The sequence below is a fragment of the Myotis nattereri genome (genome assembly GCF_964212035.1).
Source record: "Myotis nattereri genome assembly, chromosome: 2".
In the NCBI taxonomy this organism is placed as follows: domain Eukaryota; kingdom Metazoa; phylum Chordata; class Mammalia; order Chiroptera; family Vespertilionidae; genus Myotis; species Myotis nattereri.
The window spans coordinates 140207268-140233213 of record NC_138076.1 but is presented as its reverse complement, the minus strand read 5'-3'; the positions used below and the strand labels follow the sequence as shown (position 1 = coordinate 140233213).

General features: G+C 35.8%; 1 protein-coding gene across 2 annotated transcripts in view; it reads right to left on the bottom strand.

The window, feature by feature from the left end:
* Positions 1-2158: 2158 nt before the first annotated feature.
* Positions 2159-25946, bottom strand: part of PPP1R12A (protein phosphatase 1 regulatory subunit 12A) — a 163363-nt gene continuing 139575 nt past the window's right edge. For both annotated transcript variants that reach the window (XM_081083374.1, XM_081083375.1), the window contains 7 exons: positions 23016-23081; positions 17605-17621; positions 15823-15958; positions 13798-13902; positions 11079-11126; positions 7036-7086; positions 2159-4599 (listed from right to left, as the gene is read on the bottom strand). In XM_081083374.1, the coding sequence (XP_080939500.1) occupies positions 4513-4599; positions 7036-7086; positions 11079-11126; positions 13798-13902; positions 15823-15958; positions 17605-17621; positions 23016-23081 (510 nt within the window). In that variant the 3' untranslated portion in view covers positions 2159-4512. The remainder of the gene's footprint in view (positions 4600-7035; positions 7087-11078; positions 11127-13797; positions 13903-15822; positions 15959-17604; positions 17622-23015; positions 23082-25946) is intronic.

Here is a 25946-nt window from a genome sequence, read left to right as displayed (position 1 = left end):
GGTATCCCACATTTTTTCACTGGAGAAAAATTGGCTGCTAAACCACAGCATATTAATGTTACTTGGGAATAAAAGATTCTTGGGAATTAAAACTCTGATCAATTTTTAAAAATCTGTTTTTGAAGAATGCAAAGGAAGTTCTTTTGCATATTGGTATGTGAAAATCTTTTACAAACTTACAATGGTCTGTCGGGTATAGTTAGAATTTATACCAGGGAGTCAACTGGCTCCTTGGGCAATAAGACATTAATATTTAAGTCCCATTGAAGAGCAAGTGGTTTAGTAACAGTAGGCCCTAACTAGATGTGGGGGTGAGCATCCTCACATCTAGTATTAGAGGGAAAAAACACACACCAAGGAACACATTTCCCAAGGATAACCAAGTATTTTAAACCTAAAATATAGACTCATAGGTGATTATGCAATTTCATGCAAATAAACCATCATACTGACACCGTGGGAAAAGTCCTCGATTAAGAACTGGCAATAAACAATAACCAACACTAAATTGGGTTAAGAGCTCTATTCTGTATGAGGCTTGGAATGTTGAACAGTTAATAATCTATAAATCTTAGCTTTCTCACATATAAAATGAAGACAGACTTTATCCAATCTGTTTTAAGGATCAAACAAGGTAGACTACTGAAATGGACTTGTATCCAAACAAATCTTCAAGAAAAATTGAGTGTTAAGGAAGGGAAAGTAAATCTTTCTTTTCTATTCCCATTCTCTCAGTTCTACAAAGTACAGACCCACAAGGACAAAATACAAACCCTACTACCCTGGGTTACTCAGGGCAGAATCTACTTATATTGTTCATTTCTTCAAAATATTCCCCCTTCTTTCTCTTCAGCCTTTAAAAATGAAAATGTAGTAAATTTTTGTGACCTAGATGTTTACTAAAATGTAAGCAGTAAAAATCTTGGATAACTTAGCTCAAAAAACTTTACACCTAATAAACTTTAGAAAACTTTCAATAAAATTATAATAAGATAGAATTATTTATGTGACCTGATTATAGAATCTTAAACTTCTGACTCCTATGTTTTTATTTTGAATTCATTACTTTGTAATCCGGTCACTTTGTAGGCATGGGACAGCAATATGACACTCTCCATACCACTTGCCTAAGAAAAAGACCACTCTGTTTAAATAGCACTCAAAAAACCTTTCCAAAATGTAAGTCAAGAAATTTAGTTATATATAGAATAAAATAGGAAAATAAATATTTCATTCTATACCCAATCCTCTCGACAGCAGCTCTCGTATGCACATTATCTCTGTTGAACATGCACATTCAAGGTACACAAAGACCACACACATACAACTTGGAACATCACAGAAAAGATTGCTTATCAGCCAGCTTTCATCTTTGCAACCAACGATTTTCACAAGCAAGATATGACTAATGGATAGTTAATTAACATGAGATTTGCTCTGTATTCTGCTTATATGAAAAAGTGAAGGACAACCCACAAGGCTATTATATCCTATGAGAAATACATGATCCTAGTTTGAAGAAAATTTGGCACTCTGGATATTTTCTTCCTACAAGACTCAATGAGTGTTGACACTGAGAATCATGACTATTTCAAATCAGCCAGGATTAAATCTTGAAGCAAGATAATACAGCCTAATGGATTAATGAATATCTACTTTGCTTTTTTATATGAATACTCTCCTAGAAAGTTCTATAGCTGCTTTTCATTTGGTTTTGAAGTATTGGCATGTGGAATTATTTTTTTTTATGGAGGACAGACAACAACTGTAAAAATCTATCATTCTGTGAGCATTGCACAGGGAAAGTACTGGGAAGTAAAAAAGAAGAGAGTCCAATTCTCGTATTGATTTAAACACAGGCTTATTATAAATCCTCTACCAAAGCTCCCCACTGAGAGTGCCTCTTACCTACTTATATGTGTTAGTAGATTGGGGCTGAACAAATCTAGGTTGGAAAATGATCTAATATTTTACATCTCAATGGAATATTATCTTTATCTGTATCTCAAGCCGATGCTTGCAGCTAAAAAAAAGCACAGGTTTATTTTAGAAGCCACCAAATGTTTATGCAAATGAAATATTGTGCTACAAAGCTACTACCTTGAAACATTGTTAGCATTATTTTTTACTCACTTATCATAAAAAACTAGTTCTCAGATTCTGCATACAGACAGCTTTATGTAAAATATATAAACATTTGTCCAAATTGGTACACAGATTGCATAAACAAGGCAATTAAGACTGCATTTACAGATGTGCATGTACAATGTTATGCAAATTGTCACAATATTACAATTTCAAAAATTATTCAAATTGGAATCAAAGTAAAGCAATTAGTGAAAAAATATCCATGCAGAATTTAAATGTCTCAGAACAAAATTTAAAATGTCTCAGTAAAAGTTCACACATTTAAAATAGTTTTATTCATTTTATTTGTATATGTCAAAATACATTTTTATTTCCAAAATAGTGGGTTTTGCAACTAGTTTCATGCAGAAACAAGGTCTGCTCAATACTACCAATAAAATCAATATAGCACAGTAGCTGTTCAGTTTTAGATACAAAGAATAAATAACCTAAATACAAAACACTAAAATATTAGAAACATGTATTTAATCATTCTTCACAGGCATCCAAACTTCACAAATATAGTCCTTAGCATGCCTAACTGTTGTGCAACCAGAACATGTTGCAGTCACTCAAACTGATCAATTATCTGGATATTTTATGTCCATATAAGACCATGGAAATTCTCTATATTCAGATCCACCATTCATACAGTTCAAATATAACCAAAAATAAAATTCCCACAACTATCCTTGTACCTTTAAAAATCAAGAATCCTGAGCTTGGTAGTAAGAGCATAACCTTCTATCTTCATAAAACCAATCGAGAGAGAGGACATGAAATCCTGCTTACCAAAACACCTTTTCCCAACCCCAAAGTAATCTAAAATAGGCAGTAGAACACAATGACCTTTTAAAATGAAGGGGTACAAATTCACATTTGATATAGTATACAATACAATCAATATTACAATTAGCTACTATAAGCTTTACAATGTACAATTTATTCAAATGGCTGAACTGTTCAGTGGTTAAGGAGACAGTTATGTGCCCGAAAGATGTAATATTTTTTGCATGGTTTAATGAAAATATAAAAGCTATTTGTCCAAATAAAAGCCATCTCCATTATGTACTTGGTTTTACTTTTTTTTTTTTTTTTAAAGGCCACTGAAATGTATAAAATGGTCTGAACATCATGGTGGTATAGAAGTCAATGCCTCTTCACATGGCAATAACAGTGCATTTAACATTAACTCACGGTTAAATCTGCAAATGATTTCATAGCATTATTTTGGCTAGCACAACAGTTTTAGACAGCACTCAGATAAATATCAGTATGTGAAATGTGAAGCAATTATCTTATGCAACTTTAATTATGGCTGAATACTATCAAAAACTGAAAATAAGAGTAAAAGCACTTTACAGTAGAAAACTTTTATAAAGATAGGGCTCCACATAATGTGTTACTTTTAAAGTCTTTATATCACATTGTTAGCAAATTCAGTTTTTAACACTATGATGGAGTAGCCTACTTTGCATTAACAGACATTTGAAATAAGAAATAGTCAAGCATGCCATGGTGTTCTAAAAATCAAAACAATACACTTATTTATATATACAGCATCACTCAGTACCTGCTAAAATGAATGTGAAGATTATAGAATCTAACATCTTGTACTACAATAATAAAAAACAAACAAAAACAAAAAAGTGACCAATGAAGGCAGAAAACAGGACTTAAAAGAACCTAACCTCAACTGACTTTAAAGCATTCATATAAGAAATAAATGCAATATTGCACAAATAGTGAAAGCAAATGTTCCACCAAGCAGTTCAGTTCCAGGTGGGACACAACACAGCATCCGCCTAATACATGAGCCTAATACATGACAATGACCTCAGAAGAGCAAGTGTTCTTTTCTGTAAGTGAAAAAGCCGTGAAAACATAGAAAAGTCTGCCACATGAAGCATTACAAGGAAAAACATACAAACCCAAACTTAAATGTAAAGCAAAAAAAATTTAAATATCGAAAAACTGGAAACGGTGGCACATCAAAAATGTTGAATAACTGTCTTCTGTGAGAGCTGCAAGTTTTTGTTGACACAAAAGTATTTATGTACAACTAAGGCTTACTGGTTAAATATCTGAGGCATATCTGGCCTTGAACACTTTCCTTATATGCTGGAGCTGTAAACAAGTTTTCTCAGTCTTTAAAAAAAATCTTCTCAGCAGCTGCATTAACATGAAACAATGGTCTTGATACAAGAAAAAACAAAACAAAAAACAAACCCAGAAAATTTAAACAAAACTCCAAGATAAGAGGGCATTTGGCAGGATATCCAGAAATGACAGTCTCCAAAGACTCTTTCCAGGTTTCCAGTGACTGTCAATTATGGTCCACTGGGTTACTAATATGTGCAATTCCATTATTTGCTGCTTTTTATTTTATTTGGAAAGTTTGCTTATAACTCTGATCAAGGCCCCATTTTCGTCCTTTAGCCTCTGGTTGTCTGCTTTTAGGTCTGGTAACATCTATAAGGGGAAAAATGAAGAAAAAGTTTTTCCTTAGTAAAAATATAAAATATTATTCTTAATAAATGTTATATTTTCACCACAAGACACATGAACAAGCTTTGTCAGTTATATATTTTCCTAGTGGCTAAAACATATAGCAGGACGTAAAAAAAAACCAACCCCCAACTTGTGAAGCTCATTAGTTGAATAAATGATGGAATGAACAGCTTATTCTCCCGAAGTTATCAGTTAAAATGTACTAAGTCACTTGATATTATGACCCACAAGCACACCATATTAGAACAGCCAGGAAAAAGGAAGCCTGTTTTTGTTAGGCTAAAATGGAGCTGAAAGGGAGCTCCTTTTAAGAGTTCCTGTCAGTATTAAACCAAGACTTTTTGCTCAATTTACTTCAGAGCTCAAACCATAACACTTAGATATTTCACAAAAAAATCATCATATTTGGGGAAAGATTTGAGGGAGTTAGACTTGTTCTAAATTTTTAAAATTCTTTAAAGGATTCGTATATGGTACTAAGTTTAAGTACCTAGTACAATGTCCGAAACTAGGTGCTCATTAAATGACAACAAAGCAATTATTACTATTATGAGATAGAATAAAATTACATATAAGCAAAAGTAGTAAGCCTGTATTTATAAAAATGTTCAAGAATAGAAAAATAACCAGTTATTTGGAGCAAACAGAGAAACACACCCTCACATTCTCAAAATAAAGCAAATCCATTTTCTTTTTGCAGACAAACTGAACGAGAGGGTGAAAATATTGTAAAATGACATGGATTTTCCACCAAGTAGAATGATTTAAATTACATGAGCTCTGCTAAATTTGCTAGGAAATGAAACAGCTTATATTTTGGACATTAAAGCATACTTTTTAAGATATTTAGCAAAATATAAGCAAAATCTATATGAAAAGTTAAATTTTATGTGGACCCAACCAATTCTTACCTGTGTTCGAAATGTATGGATATAAAATACAGTAATCTGAAGTTTATGTATGAAGTTTATGTATTAAGAGAACTAAGTGAATATTAAGATGGCCCTTACTGAAAGTGACATTTTGGAAAACAGATGATGCATGCTTAATCTTCATCTTCAACATATATTATGTGTACAACACGTTACGTTATGTTCCATTTTCTTTCTAGTTAAGAATTTAATATTCGTAGAGCCAAAATGTGTACAAGCTTTGTGAAAGTGCAGACAAGTCTTTTACTTAAATTCCAAAATCATTCTCTAAGTTTACTGTAGTTTAAATATAGAATTAGTGACACTTTCTAACATTCTGAGAAGCCATGCATAATTAAGGTTATATGATAAGCTCCAGACAAAATGGCATTAATTTGTAAAAGTGAACTCAAGACACGCTTACTAATACAAAAACACCTGCCTGGCTCTACCAAGAAGAAATGATGAAACTATAAATTATAGGTTCACAGACTGCAGTTTCCTACACAACCCTGAGCGCTTGGCTACCACTCTTGTCAAGGCCCTATTCTCAGTCAACAGTCGTTCATTTAACTCTCTCAGAGTTTGAATTTGCTTTATTTGATGCAGGTTCTGCAGGAATCAGAACATAAAGAAATAAAAATAAAAAATAAGAAAATGGAGAAGAATACAATAAAAACATAAAGAATCACAGACAATGAATATAAGAAAAAATTAATTCTTAAAAAATATTCCATGAGCTCTACAAAGATATACAGTGTAGTCCTAAAATTCCATATCAAACAAAATACTTAAGCAAATAAAATCCAAAAAATTTGTCTACAAAGGCACTCAATAATAATGTTCTATTGAAGTAATCAAATAATTTAATACTAAAATACTTAAATCTTGAAATTCTAGTTCTATGGGCCCAACTTCCTATTCATTAGTTTCTAATTCATAGTGTGAAAGAGATATTTTATGCAAGACAATGTGATAAGAGTTAATGAATTAACTATGCTGTTTTTTCTTTTTCTGCAAAGAGTGTTCCTCCCAACATACAAAACAAATAGTTATTTCCATAGGAAATGCAGAACTTGATAAAATATAGCTCTGCTTGTCTACTATTTTAATATTCTTTATTTTCAAAGGAGAATATTTTTATATTGAAACGTCTCCACCATTTATTCTCCAAGAAACAGAGCATGTGAATGCGAAGAACAAATAATGAATCCCAAATCTTAGTCATTATTGTCTAATATGTTCTGTACTGAACATCAAAAGTTCCACAAAAATTCATTAACGAAAAGATATATGTGTTAAGTACTTTTCTAGTCCACCTACGATCTGGATTTAGGAAGAAAGAGAAGCTTGGATATAGATAAAATCACAAATTGCATAAACAGCCTTGAGAACAATTACTGTGAACATAACACCTATAACAGTACTGTAATATTTGAGTTCCTAAACAGCACTATGTCTCATAAGTAGCATGGTTTATACTTACTTTGAGCTCTTCTTCCATTTCAGATATTCTTCTTTCTAGAGCTCTTCGTTCCTAGGTCAATTTAAAAGAACAATATTAAGTATATAATAATTATATTCTTATGTTCTCTTCTAAATTGTGAAATAGTGCCACTTGAGAATCAAAAATCAAATCAGGAGCAGTGTAGAAAAAGGTGTGATGCCAGTGATGTGTAAAGAGCTTTCCAATATTTGAGAAAGAAATATGAAAGTCATTATTTGTATTACTTTCTATAAGCTCTTTCTTTAAAGCTTTGACTTTCTGGTAAGATGCTATATAACATCTTCAAACTATTTTAGCTTACGTAAAATGCAAGGATAGAGTAAACCAATACTGAAGACTTAGGATTGTATAGGAAAAAAACAAAAACAAAAAACTCACACAAAGATGCAATTATTCTATAGTGTTAGAAGCAGAAAAGCAAGAGCAAACGTGCCTAAAATACCCGTACTTTAAAATTTCCATAGGATTTAAGAGAAGTTCATCTCTTCCACCCAAATTATTTACTAGCCATTATTTACCCAATTGACTTCAAAGCTTATTCAGTTGATACTGTGTAGCATTAATGCAGTGAATCTAATGAAGAAGCAACTGCAGCATTTTATTTTACATTACCTTATTTCAAAGAGTGACGGGCAAAGGCAACATACATTTTTGCAGTGTACTGTTTTATACTCCCTCAAATAATAAGCATTCTAGGGTGTTATGCAAAAAAGCAAGCAGCAATAATTAATGTGCTGTAAAACTTTGGTTAGGTCATACCGCCCAGAAGATACTGACTCTTGCCGGTCACCTTTCAGATACAAACCATTTAAATTACTTTAATTATACCAAAACTACTTCCAAGACATTCTTTCCCAGATTAATAATTAATGTTCATATTTAGTGAATCAGTACATTTACTGTAAATGTTAATGTTTTTAAGGGTATGTAATTTAAAAAAATAGATGAAATCTTACTAGTTTGATAAGTACCATGTTATTCTATTATCAGCATGTTATTTTCATAAACAGACCTTTCTCCTAGTTAATAATACAGCTACGACAAATTTATAAAAAACAATGAACTTCTCAAAATACTAGGACATATGTCAATTTAATTCTTATAAATTTTTGAAATACCAGAAATAGCATAATAGCATATTTTCTCCTACTGATAAGTAATTGCCCAACCACCCTCAATTTTATTAGGTGACTTCAAGATTTTAACTACTTAGTGATAAAGACACGAACACCATACTAAATTGCCTTGTTGCCCAATTGACAACCATAAAGTTATAGGAACTTCTTATGTCTGACAAATAAACTTACTAACATTAAAAATATGGTTATGAGAAAATGCATGTAAAGTGCTTACCCCACAATCTGCACTTAAGAAAGTGCTGAAGGAGTGTTAGTAGTTATTATTAATACTATGACTGTCAATGTCTGTTAAATTGAGAATGAATTAGCTACTTTGTAACTTATCTGCATTTGACAGACAGAAGAGGTCAGGTGAGAATGTCAGAAAACAAAAATATGTATCGTGTGCCTAAGCTTAGGATAAACATAAAAATATCAGTTATCTCTCATGACAGGGTGATGGATGATTTTATTTTTTTCTTTTGCTAAATTTTTTGTAATAAGTATATATTTTTGATTAAGTTATCTGCCTTTTCATCTCAACCATAATATGGATAACAGAGGAGTGGTTTTTATTTCTACATGTTAGATATAAAATTCAATAATAGTTCTATTGTGAAAGAATATAATATTAAATTTAATAAAATAAGTGATTCAAATTTTAGCAATTAGTTATACAAATAGTTTACACACACACACACACACACACACACACACACATACTTTTTTATTGACTGATTTGAGAGAGAGAGAAACATTGATTTGTTGTTCCACGTATTTGTGTAATCACTGGTTGACTCCTGTATGTGCCCTGACCAGGGATCAAACCTGCAACCTTAGCGCAACAGGACAATGCTCTAACCAACTAAGTCACTTGGCCAGGGCACCAAAATTTTTTTAAATGGTCTATAACAGTGGTCGGCAAACTCATTAGTCAACAGAGCCAAATATCAACAGTACAAGGATTGAAATTTCTTTTGAGAGCCAAATTTTTTAAACTTAAACTATATAGGTAGGTACACTGTTATTAACTTAATTAGTGTACTCCTAAGGCTTAGGAAGAGCCACACTCAAGGGGCCAAAGAGCTGCATGTGGCTCGCGATCCGCAGTTTGCCGACCACAGGTAGAACAGTGGTTCTCAACCTTCCTAATGCCGCGACCCTTTATTACAGTTCCTCATGTTGCGGTGACCCCCAACCATAAAATTATTTTCATTGCTACTTCATAACTGTAATTTTACTACTGTTATGAATCGTAATGTAAATATCTGATATGCAGGATGTATTTTCATTGTTACAAATTGAACATAATTAAAGCATAGTGATTAATCACAAAAACAATATGTAATTATATATGTGTTTTCTGATGGTCTTAGACGACCCCTGTGAAAGGGTCGTTCGACCCCCAAAGGGGTCACGACCCACAGGTTGAGAACGACCGTCTACAACCTTAGTTGACTTGGCTCAGTGGCCACTAGAGCATCAGCCTGCAGACTGAAAGGCCCTGGTTTCAATTCCAGTCAAGGGCATATACCTCGGTGGCAGGCTCAATCCCCTGCTCTGGTAATCCCCTGCCCTGGTTGGGGTGTGTGCAGGAGGCAACCAATCGATGTGTCTCTCTCACATGGATGTTTCTTTTGCTCTGTCTTTCCCCCGCCCTTCCACTCTCTCTAAAAATCAATGGAAAAATATCCTTGGGCAAGGATTAACAACAACAACAAAATGGTCTAGAACATAATTTTTTAAAACTGCTGAAAGCATAATAAAACAAGTAGTTATTTCAAGATACAATTTAGTAAATGGCACAGACACTAACAGACTGTTTATTTATGGACTCTGACTCTGTATTTTAGTATCATTTCTCTCTTTTTTCAGTCAGAATGGTAAATTGGCTATTTTTAAAATGGAATGAGAGAAAATGTTTTTATATCAACTGCTTCTAATTATTTATTCTTTGATCTAGAGATCATATATGCCCAGGATGTAATTTCTTCTCTGCTTGAAATCTTACAAGTCACCACTCACTTGCATTATAGATACTCTTAGAGCACTTGTCCTTTAACTTTTGATCTTTTATACATTTTCAACTGCTCAGACTAAACTTGTAGAGTTATTCCTATGACCCTGAGCAATAAAAATAATAAACAGAGAGAAATGAAAGTGAATATATTAGAGCCAGATAAAAAATTTAGAAAGACATAAAATGGCAAAAGAATTTCCTTATAATCATTTCTTTGTTTAAAAGATTTTACTTAAGTAAAATACTTAAACTCAAAATGAAATAAATATTATTAACTTTTAAAAGAATTTGAAAATTTGATGCTCACTGAAGCTTTAAAAAAATTACTTCAAGAATGAAAGTATTTTAATTTTGCAAAGAATTAAACTAAATGTATGCATGATTACAATGTTTTCAGTATATTACTATAAAAATCAAAGAGATAAATGGCATCTCAAAAATATCAGATTCACTATCATAATGTGTGTTTACATTTCAGAATTAAGGCAATATATTTTTAATCAATTAAAAGAATAATATGACAAATTGTCTTATTTAATAAGACAATTTCACACCTACAGATACCCCACAGACACCCCAAAGAAGGTAAGCTAGAAAACATTCTAATTAAATTTAAGAGTATTAATTTAAACTCATTAAAACTACCATCCACAAAAACTAAAGGGAAAAGAACTACTGTTGCTTACACAAAACAATAAAATGGGAAAATGATCTATAATAATAAAAGCGTAATATGCTAATCAGTCCAACGTCCTTCCAGACGGCCTTCAGGATGAAGCAGGGGCTGCAAGGGAAGCCGGTGCTGGCAGCTGGGGGAAGGAAGGCCTACTCTTGCATGAATTTCATGCACCGGGCCTCTAGTAGTCAATAAAATGGACACTTACCCTTTTTTCCATTTCCAATAGTGACCTATCAGTGTATCTTTCTTGTCTCTGCAAGAAGAGTAAGAAATATATAAGGGATATAAGTGTAATGAAAAATAAACAGGGTGTGTGTGTCATTTCAGTTGTTTATTGTTATAAATCAAATTCAGAATTTCTATCATGATGAAACTGTTTCAGCTAATCCTTATTTCTTTCTGAAATTTAAATTTATATTTTAATTGCAAGAAATTTAAAACAAAGGCTAATATATATACACCAGTTCAGAACATGAAATGAATCCTAAGAATGCTTAAAAGATTGAAGAATTAAATTACATTCAAAAGCACCTGGAATAAATCAGAAATAGATGGAACAATGCCATCAAGTAGACATTAAATAAGTTTTAGATTGAAAATTAGTATTTTTTGGGGGATTTTTTTCCATATAACAACATTTTAGCAATTTTATGATTCATTTACCAATTTCTTAGGTTAAAAACATCAACTTTTGTTAATATTTCTGACAAATATTCTTGATGTTATATTAAAATCAGATTTAGTAAATGTGGTGAATTGACATTTGACAAAATTTATCAAACCAGTTTCTGGCCCTGACCAGTTTGGCTCAGTGGATAGAGCATCGGCCTGTGGACTCAAGGGTCCCAGGTTGGATTCCAGTCAAGGGCATGTACCTTGGTTGCGGGCACATACCCAGTAGGGAGTGTGCAGGAGGCAGCTGATTGATGTCTCTCTCTCATCGATGTCTCTAACTCTCTATCCCTCTCCCTTCCTCTCTGTAAAAAATCAATAAAATATATTTAAAACAACAACAACAACAACAAAAAACCAGTTTCTGGTAAGTTAACCTATTTCCCTCCCTTGGAGACTGTATATGGAGGAAGGTGGCTGAGCTAAGGCAGGATTCAAGGATTCTAGAGTCCATTGGCTAAATACTATCAAATACACCTAAACTTCAAGATTTTTAGTAGAATAATAGTTGCCAAATCTCTAGACCTAAAACTATTTTCAGAAAACTAGTTATATTTTCATGTACAGAGGCTCATTAAGCTACTAATGTAACCTGAAGAATGATGACATTCCAGTTTACTATGAAGCTTAAGGATAAGCCAGCAAGTTTTAACTTGTATAACATTCTAAGTTTTTGACATGTCACTATGAAATGTGTTCATTTACTTCTCTGTGTATCTTTCCCGCCCCCCTACTTTTTAATTTTAAAAAAATATATTTTTATTGATTTCAGAGAGAAGCATCAATGATGAAAGAGAATTATTGATCAGCTGCCACCTGCATGTCCCACACTGGGGATTGAGCTCGGGCTTGTGCCCTGACAGGGAATTGAACCATGACCTCCTGGTTCATAGGTCAATGTTCAATCACTGAGCCACACCAGCTGGGCTCCCTCCCATTATTAAAATTAAATTTATTGGGCTGATATTGGTTAGTAACATTATATGAATTTCAATTCTATAATACATCAAATGTATATTGCTCACCACCCAAAATCTTGTCTCCTTCTGTCACCATGTATTTGACCCCATTTACTTCTAGTAAGCACCATACTTATCTGTGTCTAAAGTTTGTTTGCTTTGTTTGTTCTGTGTATCTTTACAGTAAAATCTCATTAATTACTAAAATCTGAAGAGCCTTCATAACCTCATAAGGTTAGCTTGGGCCCTAGAATTTTAGCACAGCTTGCATTCTGCATTGACAATTGCTTTACAACATAATAATGGCTAACAGCAACAATAAAAAGTGGTAACAAGCACAAGTTCAACACAGAAAATTAATTTTAAAAAATTATGAAAAAGATGAGTGTAAAAAAAGGAGCCAAAGAAAGCATGCAGTATAATTTATCGAATTTTAATCAGTGTTTTCAAACTGGATTCTAAGAGTTGTACTGCAGAAATGTGCTTATGCTAAAAAATCCCATGTGAAATTTAAACAAGTTTGTTTTCTTAACAATGACAGGATCCCTTAGAGCCTTTGACATATAAATAGACCCTGTAAAATCTCTGAGATGTAGAATATATAGTATTTCCCAAGTTTCTTGGATCACAAAGCTTTTTTTTTTTTTGAAGTGGGGGCAGGAGGAGGAGAAGGGAATGTGCCTATTATTGTCTCCCAGGACTAGTGTTCCAAGAAAGAGCTTGGGAAACAATTCCTAGACCCTACACATCTTAGGAAAAATGAACAAGGTTTTTAATTCTGCTTAGCTATTTTTCTTGTCTAAAATACTCTCCTCTAGGCTATTGCATAGAAGGAAGGCAAAATGAGTTATAACTACAATTATCTTCTTCCAGTATTACTATATCATATCACCATTTTTTTGAATAGGAAATATTTATAATGAATAAAAATTATTATAAAGAAATGTTATAACTTTAAGGAGATTCTGTATAGATGCTTTCAATACCTTGCTACATTTGGTATTCTGGAAATAAGCACTTAAATCCTTCATGTACTACATAAGTATTAAAAGGCTTAAAAATATTTAGACTTTCCATTATGAGGCTATACTTCTAGATTTTCAATTCACTTTAAAAAAGGTAGATAAAATGATCATTAAGCTGTATTATATTGTTTCTTTCTGACTAATAAATAAGCTATTATCAGTAACCAAACTTATGTTTAGAACACTAGAGAACACTGCAATGTAATCTTTTGGATAGAATAAATCACAACCATTGCCTATAGAGTAACGGAAGGAAAAAGGTTCAAACCTGGGTAGCCTTTTCCAACTGCAATTTAAGATCTGTCAGTTCCATGTTTGTATCATGTAGCTGTGCTTTCAGCTTTTCATTTTCAGCCAGAATTTGTTCATAAAGCTACAAAAATAAGGGAAGAAGAACAAATTACTTTTGTGCCCTAATAGTTTAGTTACTTTTCCTATTGATTACTTCACAATATTAAAACTTGTATAGAAAGATTAAGGTAACATGAGGTTTTAAAGGATACATTAAAATATATTTTAATGCTTTGTGGTTGCAATGCAGACAGTTTTGATTACACAGGTATATTTGTTCTACATAAACTCTTAGAAACTAACTCTAGTATTTAAAATAAAAGCACTAAAAAGTCGGACTTTTGAGTATCCATTAAAGAAATTCAGTTTTCTGATAAAGAGGGACAGTAACTGCACAGTAATAGCTGGAGCTCTGGAGACACTGTGATTTTTATTTGTGGTCTATGAGCTTTTCTGCCTATCATGCCCTCTTCAATTCATGATAGTGAGAAGTATCAATTGCATTTATCATTATATTTGTATTATTTTTTCTAAAGTTAAAAGACAAGTGAAATATATCTTGAACACTCACAGAATGCCTGAATTTACTACTTCTTTTTCTCTAATCTCTACTACAACCACGAAAAATGGCGATAATATTCTCTTAGCTAAACTATTCTAATGCTAGACTTACTCTCCTGACCTCCATCTAATCTGTTTTGTATGTAGCAGCAAATTAACTTTTCAAAATGACAATCTCAATTTTCATATACCAACCATTCCATTAACACCTCCATTTAATACATTAAAAACCCTCTAATGGCATCCCAATGTTCTCAGTATAAGGATATCCTTAAAATAGCCTGTAAAGCACCATATGGTTTTTGTCCCAGCCTACACATCTAGTTGCAATCTCATACCACCATCCCTTCCGTTAACTAGCCCTAATGAAAATTTAACTACTTCAATGTATCACGTACCCTTCCACCATCAGGTCTATGTGCCTGCAGTTCACTCTCTCTGGAACACTTTTTTCTCTCCCATTTTTTTCCAGTTCACTACTAATCATCTTCCTGTTCTTTTGCTCCAGTTTCACTTCCTTAGGAAATCCACTGTCAGGCACTGACACTTTCCTTTATAGATTCATTTATAAAACTGTTTCCTTACTGTATAAAACTTTATATAACTTTGTTAACACTTTATAAAACTGTTTCAGAATACTTGTTTTAAGGTATACATACATTAGTATGATTGTAATGTCTGTCTCTCCCAATACATGGAAGATACCCATACAAGCAGGGACAATATCTCCATCTACATTGCCCATGAGTGGAAGTTCACTCCTGTAACACAGTTCAGTGTTCACTTCTTTACTGAAAAAAAGAAAAGTGACTGAATCTTATTCATAATGAAAACTAACCTTTCTGGTTTGGCTTGTAAGAAAGTGGGTAATTCAAACAGCTGCCAAATACCTGGGAACATATACAAATTCTACAAGCCTTCTTTTTCCCCAATATACTTCATCAGGTTTATTCCAAGCTCATAATATGAAGAATTGTGACAATCAGAATCCTCGATTATTGACTTTCCATTTATTTCTTAATTACTTCCCCCTTAATCATTAACAGCAGTTGAACTACCACAGTTTTTGACTTACTAGGAAAAACTATATTCTCCTAGCAGAAGTTGCATTCTTTGGCTGCTTCCTAGTAACAAATAAAGAAGTGTGTGTACATGCTTGTATACACACACGCACACCCTGCCCCAAAGCCTCTTTTCAGCTAAGTCACAGTATCAGAGTTACTGGTCTGAGACACTTAAATGTAAAATAAAGTCTTGGGCACTTTCCCCTTTCCTTTAAAAAACAAACAAATGAACAGCTATTTATATTCTACTTACCATCAATTGCTCCAAACTAAAAATTAGAGTAAGATATTGATTTCATTATGAGTTTCTAGGAATATCTCAACATATATATCTTAACAAACAGATTATTTTAAATTAAACTAAATAACCCAAGTACCTTTTTAAAGTCAGTTGAGTCATCCTTTTCTAGCCTGCTACTGTAAGGTTTTCTTTCTTCTAAGTAACTGTATGATCCAGAGCGACCCAGCAAGGAATCATACCGATCACTAGCTGACGTAGAACTGGTTTCATATCTTCAAAAGATGAGTTTAAGTCAAAATCTTTATTATAGGCTTTCACAACTTACATCAACACACATCCTACTATATATTAACTTGATAGTCCAAATAGTAGATAACATTCTCCCTCATTTGTTATCTAATCAACTTTTATAATATACTAGAGGTCTGGTGCCGTGCACAGGTGGGATCCCTTGGCCTGGCTGGTTATCGGGGCCAATTGGGACCGGCCAGCTAGGGGGAGGGACCACAGGAGGCTGGCCAGCAGTGGGAGGCTGGCTGTGGAAATGCCAGGGGGCAGCTCCTGCATTGAGCGTCTGTGTCCTGGTGATCAGTGTGCATCATAGTGACTGGTCGTTTGGTCGACTGGTTGTAACAGTCGCTTAGGCTTTTATATATATATAGATAATAAATGCAAAGTTATTTTTAATACTACTAATTTCCATTTTTGGGGGAAGAGATTCAATATTTCTATATCTAAAAGTCAAACCTGGTTTCACATTATGATAAATTATATCAAAATTTTTAAATTGTACATTTTTTTCACATTTTATCATCTTTGAAATCAGAACATGGCTTACAACTGATGGCGTATTATAATTTAACTAGAGGCCTGATGCACGAAATTTGTGCAAGGGGCTCGGCCGCCGCCACCACGGTGGCTGCCTTAGCCCCCGCCTGCCGTGGCTTTGTCCGGAAGGACATCTGGTCTAATTAGCATATTACGCTTTTATTATTATAGACTAGAAGCCTGATGCACAAGATTCATGCACTTGGGGGGGGGGGAGGGGTCCCTCAGCCCGGCCTGCGCCCTCTCACAGTCTGAGAGCCCTTGGGGATGTCTGACTGCCGGCTTAGGCCTGCTCCCCTTGGCTGCCCTTGGCCCTTGCAGCCCTGGTTTCGCCCAGAAGGTCATTTGGCTGTCTGGTCTAGTTAGCATATTACGCTTTTATTATTATAGATTGGTAGCAGTTTTCTTATTTTTAAAGTGGTATATAATTATGCTTTAAAATTATAACATTTTTTATTTGATGAATAACAGTCTATTCAAAGTGATGGATAACAGATTTGTAAATAAGAATTCTCTTCTTATCTGGTTCTGAATTCAGGGTACATTTTCTAATAATGCCTCTACATTTCAACTCAATACAATCATCAGTACATAAAAACTTATTCCTGGTATTATAAGGCTTTGGATAACAATTATGGTAAGGAAAATGGAATGGAGATTAGATTCAAGGAAGGTCTCTAAAAAGATCAATAATTTTGAGCTAGATGACATTTTTTTAGCGTTTGCATGGCTTTCTTTTACTTAAAAGCAAATATGAGAGAAGATTCTGAATACCTAATGAAATAAATTTCTGGTGGGTTTCATCAGACTCTGTTGTTAATAATAACATAGTCATTATTGAGGTAACTTAGGAAGCTTAGGAAAACTTAAAAGTTATCATTGTTGTAAAGATAAGAAAAATCGTAACTTACTGGGACTAAGAATTAGAAGTAAAGACTTTGACAAAGACAGTTACTAGGTCATCTAAATTATGGATAGATTTTTACTACTCAAAATATTTTATCAACTTATAAAATCCATAAATATCTAGCCACATAGTTTTTAGAGAGAATGAAAAGGAGAAGGTAGTAAAACAAAAGGTAAAACATACCTAGAAATGGAATCCGTCTAGAAAAAAAAGAGAAAAACAGAGATACTAAATTTTATGCTTCATTAAAGTAACTTGTTGATTAATCAAGTAAATTTAACATAACATAAATACCGTTTTCACACTATTAAACTAACATCTAATTACTATATCTGTTTTAACTTTAACATGGTTGTCCTTAGAAATAAGTTCAACAACACAGTCACTATTTATTTTTACATGCACAATATAATTACATTGGGCAATTTATGGTCAATTTTTTTGTGAATTCCTACAAATTCCACCATATATTATTTTTTTAAATAGAAAAAAAATAGACCAAGACACATATCCATTACTATACCCACTCAGCAGAAAAAAAATAACATACTTTCATTAAAAAATGTCAAGTTTACTATGTGCTAATTCAAACAACTACTTTTCTCATTTTTCTATTTTTGAGGCAATGACATGAGAAACAAACAAATGAATACCTAAGGTATTTTATATATAACAGTATATACATATTTCATTTAAAATTTACTTTCTTGAAAACCCAGCTATATGTCCTTTAAAGTTTAGAAATTAGAGGTAGAAAATTATAATTATTTAAAAAATTTCCAAACAAGTGGTATGCTACACTGAAGTTCCAATAACTCTTCTTATCTAAGTTGTGTAATAATAAATAGTACAAAAATAATCTTACTGAGTTTGGCCGGTGTGGCTTAGTGGTTGTGGGCTGGATCCACAGTAGGGGCCATGCAGGAGGAAGCCAATCAACGATTCTCACTCATCATTGATGTTTCTATCTCCCTCGCCCTCTCCCTTCCTCTCAAAAATAAACAAAAATATTTGTATTTTCCTATTACATTTATCTTCAACTGCACCATAACATTATTGGTTCCTTTGGGACTGTTTGAAGTCTAATTCACAGACTAAGAATGTCTTACTAAGTTGTATTTAATTTTTTTTGCAAAATCAAATTTTCATTTGTTTCCTATTTTCTTTTCTTTTTTAAAAAATATTTTTTATTGATTTCAGAGAGGAAGGGAGAGGAAGACAGAGAGATAGAAACATCAATGATGAGAGAATAATTGATAGGCTGCCTCCTGCATGCCCTCTACTGGAATCAAACCTGGGACCCTTCAGTCCGCAGACTGATGCTCTATCCACTGAGCCAAACCGGCTAGGGTACTTGTTTCCCATTTTCTGATGTAAAGCTTTTTAAAATTAATTTATTCTTCAGTTATATAACAATTTTGAAGTTAAAATTTAATTTTCAAAATATTCAAATTTATAAGTTACTAAGAGTATAAGTATAGCATGAAAGTTCCCACCACAAAAAATTATTTTTGTACCTTTGTGTGGTGATGGATGTTAACTAGACTTAATGTGGTGATTTCTCAATACATACAAACATTGACTTATCGTTCTGTACACCTGAAACTAATATGTTATATAGCAATTATATCTCAATAAAAAAGGTGCAGAAATAAAAAAAAAGATATTCAAATTCAGAAGAATATTTACACATAAAATGTGTACATATCAAACAAAAACATCACATCTCACCTCATAGTTTGCACTCTGATTCACTGATTTAAACTTAAAAAATAAAAACTCTATGCAGTTACTGAATTCACTCATATTCTATTTCTTTTCTTTAAAAAATCATGGTGTTGTCATTGTTTTAAAAATATATATATTTAAATTGTGGTAAAAAACATAACTTTTACTATCTAAATTAGTTTTAAGAGTATAGTTCAGTGGTTAACTATATATACAATGTTGTGCAACAGATCTCTAGAACTTTTTTATCTAGCAAAACTGAAGCTCTAGACCAGGGGTGGGCAAACTTTTTGACTGGAGGGCCACAATGGGTTCTTAAACTGGACTGGAGGGCTGGGACAAAAGCATGGATGGAGTATTTGTGTGAACTAATATAAATTCAAAGTAAACATCTACACTAATAAAAGAGAAAAATGGTAACTGGCGTACGGCGATACCTTTTTCATTGGCTAGTCAGGGCTATATGCAAATTAACTGCCAACTAAGATTGGCAGTTAACTGCCAACAAGATGGCGGCTAATTTGCATATGTAGGCACAATGCAGGGAGGCGAAAGGGAAAGCAGGAAGAAGCCCCCTGCCACTGACAGTGATCGGAAACCCAGGGGGGAGCTAAGAGCTGGGGGGCAGGGCAAAGGCGGCCCTGGGGCCGCCTTTGCCCTGCCCCCCAGCCATGATCGGAGAATCAGGTGCCTTTGTCGCCCTGGCCAGTGATAGCAGGAAGTAGGGGTGGAGCCAGCGATGGGAGCTGGGCACGGTCGAAGCTGGCAGTCCCAGGAGCTAGGGGTCCCTTGCCTGGGCCTAAAGCGAAGCCCACGATCGCGGCGCCCCCCACTGCCACTGCGGGTCCCCGCTGCCCGGGCCGGACGCCTAGGCCAGAGGCATTAGGCCTGGGCAGGGGCGGAGCCTGGAACCGCGGGGAGCTGGGGGTCCCCTGCCCAGGCCTGACACCTCTGCCGGAGGCCTCAGGCCTGGTCAAGGGGCCGATCCGGTGATTGGTGACCGGAGGGTGATGAGGGTCAACTCCTCTGGCCGAGGCATCAGGCCTGGGTGGGGGGCGGAGCCGGGGATTGGGGGGATATGATGGTCCCCTTGCCCAGGCCTGAAGCCTGGGTCAGAGGCGTCAGGCTTGGGCGGGGGGTGGAGCAAGCGATCAGAGGGAGATGGGGGTCCCCTGCCCAGGCATGATTCCTGGGCCAGAGGCCTCAGGCCTGGGCGGGGGTCAGAGCCAGTGATCGGGGGGAGATGGGGGTCCCCTGTCCAAGCCTGACACCTCTGGCGGAGGCGTCAGGCCTGGGCAAGGGGCCGATCAGGTGATCAGAGGGTGATGGGGGTCTACGCCTCTGGCTGAAGCCTCAGGCCTGGGCAAGGGGCAGAGCCAGCAATCGGAGGGGTCTGGGGGTCCCCTGCCCAGGCCTGACATCTCTGTCAGAGGCGTCAGGCCTGGGCAAGGGGCCGATCCTGCGATTGGAGGGTGACGGGGGTCAACGCCTGAGGGCTCCCAGTATGTGAGAGGGGGCAGGCTGGGCTGAGGGACACTCCCCGCCCCCCCCACACCCAGTGCACGAATTTCGTGCACCGGGCCCCTAGTCATTACATAAAAGGGTACGGTCTTTTTTTTTTAGTTTTATTCATTTCAAACGGGCCGGATTCGGCCCGTGGGCCGTAGTTTGCCCATGGCTGCTCTAGACCCACTGAATAACTCAATATATCTTCCTATCCCTAACCCCTGGCCACCACAATTCCACTTTATGTTTCTATGAGTTTGACTACTTTAGATACCTAATATAAGGGGAATCAAACAGTATGTCTTTTTTTGTGACCAGCTTATTTCACTTTATGATGTCCTTGCTCTTTGTGCTCCAAAATCCTTTTCCAAGTAAGAATACCCTTTTAATTTTTCTGATTACAGTGCCATAAGCTCATACAAAAGCACTGCAATATAAAAAATTTCTCTAGCTGCTCTGTGGAATAGCCTACTCTCTGATTCACTTCTTCACTAATAAACCCTTTCACTTTAAATTCTAAAAAAATAAGAAGTTTCTCTATTAATTCCCCACGCCTCAAATCCCTTAGTTAACTTTTATACACATATCCATGTGAACACATAAAATATCTATCTATGCAAATACATTTTATTTAATCTATTCACTACCAACAGACGTTTAGGAGTGTTTTCAATATTTTGCTTAAAGAGCCACATTGTTATGAACACCACTGTAGATTTATCTTTACACTAGAGGCCCAGCGCCCTCGGCCTGGCCTATGGGACTGGGCTGAAACTGAATCTCCAACATCCCCCGAGGGGTCCCGGATTGCAAGAGGGCGCAGGCCAGGCTGAAGGAACCCACTGGTGCACGATCAGGGCCAGGGAGGGACCACAGGAGGGCTCCAGGGCATGTCGGCTGGATCAGCCAGACCCCAGCAGCAAGCTAACCTACCGATCGGAGCATCTGCCCCCTGGTGGTCAGTGCACGTCATAGCAAGCGGTTGAGTGGACTTAGCATATCATTAGCATATTACGCTTTGATTGGTTGGACGGCTGACCAGATGACTGGATACTTAGCATATTAGGCTTTTATTATATAGGATAATTCAGTTACTTCTAGATTTCTAGAACTGAATTGCTAAATTTAAAGGCATAAACTTTTATGCAAGGTTTCTGTATTGTATTGCTAAACTAATCCCCCAAAAGGATACATTTATTACAATCCTAAAATCTTCTATGAAATGCCTATTTCAAAACTATGCCAAATCTGATCATTATCAACCTCTGCAATTTTATTTTATATTATGTCTTTGATTATTAATGAAATTAAGTACATTTTCAAGCTGCTGGCCATTTGTATTCCTTCTTTTGTAAATTGATACATTTTATGTATTATGCCCCAATTATTTTTTCACTGTACAAATTTATACAGTACAAATACTAATATACAGTACAAATACTAATCTTTTAAATGTTAGAAAAAAAGGCTAAGATTCTTTTCTTCTACCTGAACAAAAAACATGTCTCTGTGTTTTAAACATGTCTTATTAAGGGCTTCTTTTCTGACATATTATAGTTTTACATGTTTAAATAATCAAATCGAAAAAAAAATTAAATCTCTTAATCTTTTTTTATGGTTTCTTGCTTAGTGTCACATTTAAATTCTTAATTACTACTGTCACTTACATGGTAAAAGTATTACCATACAACAGCTTAATGACAGCAAATCATAATAACCCATGTAACAAAAGCCCCAGTTTTGAAGTAATAATAGTATTATGATAAAGTAATTCAAATTCTCTGTGATAAAATTTATTAATTTTCTTTAAAGATATATCCTGAAGGCAGGCAGCTTGAGCTTCACATGCAATTCAGAATTTTCAAGATTGTTGAAAAGTCCTTTAGAGATACTAAATTTCTAAACAAATATGAAGAAAATTAAAAAGGGCTATGGCCTTTTCCAGAACATAACTGCATTTTAAAAAACTAAAATCTGGGTCTGGTAATTTATGAATATTCTTTAGATACTTCTCTTTGCTGAAGGGTACTATTCTATTTTTGTTTTTCTTTTCAACTTTGAAGACTTATTTACATGCAAGAAACTACATCTACCTTAGAGTATACAGTTTGATGAGCTTTGACAGTTGCGTATATCCATAAATTCAGTACAATCAAGATTCAGAACATTTTCACTGCCTCTAAAATATTCTGTGCGCACCTTTCCAGTCCTTCCACCCGATACCAGCAAACCACTGGTAAGTCTATCCCTCGCATGAAGGTACAGTGTGGAGCAACTGTCTTTCATGGATAAATATAAACACAAAAAGTAATACCTAGAAAATAATACATACTTCAAAATCCAAAAAATAAAGGTTTTACCTGAGTTTCTTTCTTATTGGATCCCTCTTCTGTATCTGATTGTTGCTCTTGTTCATTTTCATCACTCTAAAATAGATAGTCAATTTCAAACAGTTGATATTTACATACTTTAGGGCTTTTCTGGTTTAAAATGGCCCTTGCGAAAGATCTACCAGGGAAATAAATCAAAAAGTACACTGATTTTCACATGGACATTTTTCTACCCTATTTTTCCGGCCGATTTGTCAGCATGGCATCATCCACGTCGTTCAGCATACCTGGTGAAGAAAGGCAGTCTGCCTAACAGCCTCCTAACAGGGATGAGGAAGCCAGAGGCCTGGCAGAGGGAGGAGACAGTCCCTTTTATATGGTAACTGGAGGCCACGGCAACTCAGCACTGACTGCAGGACTGACTTCCAGTCGGTCGAGCCTTCGGTCGTTTTGGATGTTACAGACCCCGGGTTTTTATATATTAGGATAGTACTGCATGTACTTCAATCTTCAATATAAGTACTATTTAGTCATTCAACTATAACGAGGCAACAAAAATAGTTAAGTCATGATCTTAAGCAAGAAAAGCTGCATTCGCTAAGCCCAGCAAGATTTATTCAACAGTGCTAATATGTTTAGGTCGTTTATCTATCTGGAAATTCGTTTGGAGTTTATAATACACCAAACAGAAAATCAGTTTCAGCATATTAAAAACCTAGAATCCCAGACTATAGGAATATCCTATTAGAAGGTCTTGAACATCTCAACAAACCTTAAAGGGTTGAAAGAAAAGGGAAATTTGCATTCAAACATATCTGTCTTAGGCTCACCATAAAAATATCACAGGCTTTACAATTAGATCACTCAAGAGTCACATTGGTATAGCTATTTTTAGCTATGTGACTTAGGGCAAACTTATTTTAATTTCTCTGAGCTGCAGTTACCTTACACATAAAAGTAAGGAAATAAACTTTATAGAATTGCTGTGAGGATTAGTGAGAATCTGTACAAGCTATCATTTTGGTAACTAGTAAAAAATTATATGTGAACACCAGGTTGGGAACAGGAGAAATCAATGCTGCTGCTGCTATTATTACTAATTAATATATAAATATTTTAATTCCATATCATGGATTAATTGTCTTTATGCATTGCAGCTTCATGGGAAAACACAGGAACTGAAAATTAAAACAGGGGGAAAGCTTCGAGGTCCTGAAAAGTAGTAGCTAAAAAAAAGGAACCTACTAATACAATAGAGCAAAAAGCTGCCCAAGTGCACACTACCCTTTCTTTTTGTATGTTGTATGATAGAGGTGTGGCTATGAAGGGGAAAGGAGGGCTCTGCTTTGCTGGCTGATTAGAACACAATTCAATGCAGGCTCAAATTAAAAAGACAAGTGTTGCCAATATGGATTTCAGGAAGGACCCTTATAATGCCAGAAACTGGAGTTGTAAGGAGGGCTGGTCTGAATAACAGTGGGGGAAAATAAATACTATACTGTAACTAATACAGCTTTGCCTATTAAACTACTAACATGTAGTTTCTTAGTTATTCAGAAGAAAAAAGAATTTTACACAGTAAGTTACTCTGTCAGGGTGCTAGACTGTGGGATTTTATTTCACTGTTATTAAAATGTTACCAGGCAGTCAATTAAAATCAACCATACATTATGTACTTCCTGATGGAGGCTAAAAATACCTTGCCAGCCCTGGCTGGTGTGTCTAGATAGTTAGAGCGTAGGCCTGTGCACCAAAGGGGTTTAGGGTTCGAGTCCTGATCAAGAGCAAGTACCTGGGTTGCAGGTTCGATCACCACACCCCGTTGGGGTGTGTGCAGAAGGCAACTAATGGATGTCAAAGTTTCTCTCTCCCTCCCTTCCACTCTCTCTAAAAACCCAAATGGAAAAAAATATCCTCAGGTGAGGATAAACAAACAGAAAAACCTTGCCAAAGGAATGCTGAATCAGAATCTGATCAATTCTCTACCAGTTGATGGGAAATAGGAAAAACTACACTTCAAGAATATGAGAATCCAGTTCATTACAAAGCAATTGTAAGGGGGAAAAAAAGGGAGAAACTTACTGATTAAAAGAAACATTAAAGAGATAATCATCGGGTTCTGGGTTTGGGCCTGGGCCTGCACCGGACGCCGCTGGGGCCGCGGCCCTGCGTGGCGGCGTCGCCTGGGCCCCGGACCCGGGCGGCGGTGGCCTGGCAGGAAGCCCAAGTGGGATGCGGCTGACGCGGAAGCGGCTGTGCTCGTTTCTCATCGCCCTGTACTGCCTCTTCTCTCTCTACGCCGCCTACCACGTCTTTTTCGGGCGCCGCCGCCGGGCACCGGCCGCCTCTTCTCGGGGCCTCCGGAAGGGGGCGGCCCCAGCGCGGGAGGGGCGCGGCCGAGAACAATCTACTTTGGGAAGTGAAGAATGGAATCCTTGGGAAGGAGATGAGAAAAATGAGCAACAACACAGATTTAAAACTAGTCTCCAAATATTAAATAAATCCATGAAAGGGAAAACAGACTTCCGAGTACAAATCTGGGGCAAAGCTGCCATTGGTTTGTATCTCTGGGAGCATATTTTTGAAGGCATACTTGATCCTACTGATGTGACTGCTCAATGGAGAGAAGGAAATTCAATTGTAGGAAGAACACATTACAGTGAATCTGAAGTGATGGGTCACCTTGAAGAAATAAACAGAGGAGAAAACTAAGATGGCGGCATAGATAAACACCGGGAAATAGTCGCCTCACACAACAATTGAACAATATCCCAAAGGACGGAGCAAACATCGTCCAGAACAGCAGGAAGGCTGGCTGAGTGTAATTTCTACAACTAGAAGAAAAGAAAAGCACGCTGAGAGCCAGAGGAGCTGCGGAGGCTGAGTGCAGAGGTACGGCGGCGGCGGCTCGCGCGCGCGGAAAGGGGGTGGCACCTGAGGACGCGGCTGTCTTTTTGAATC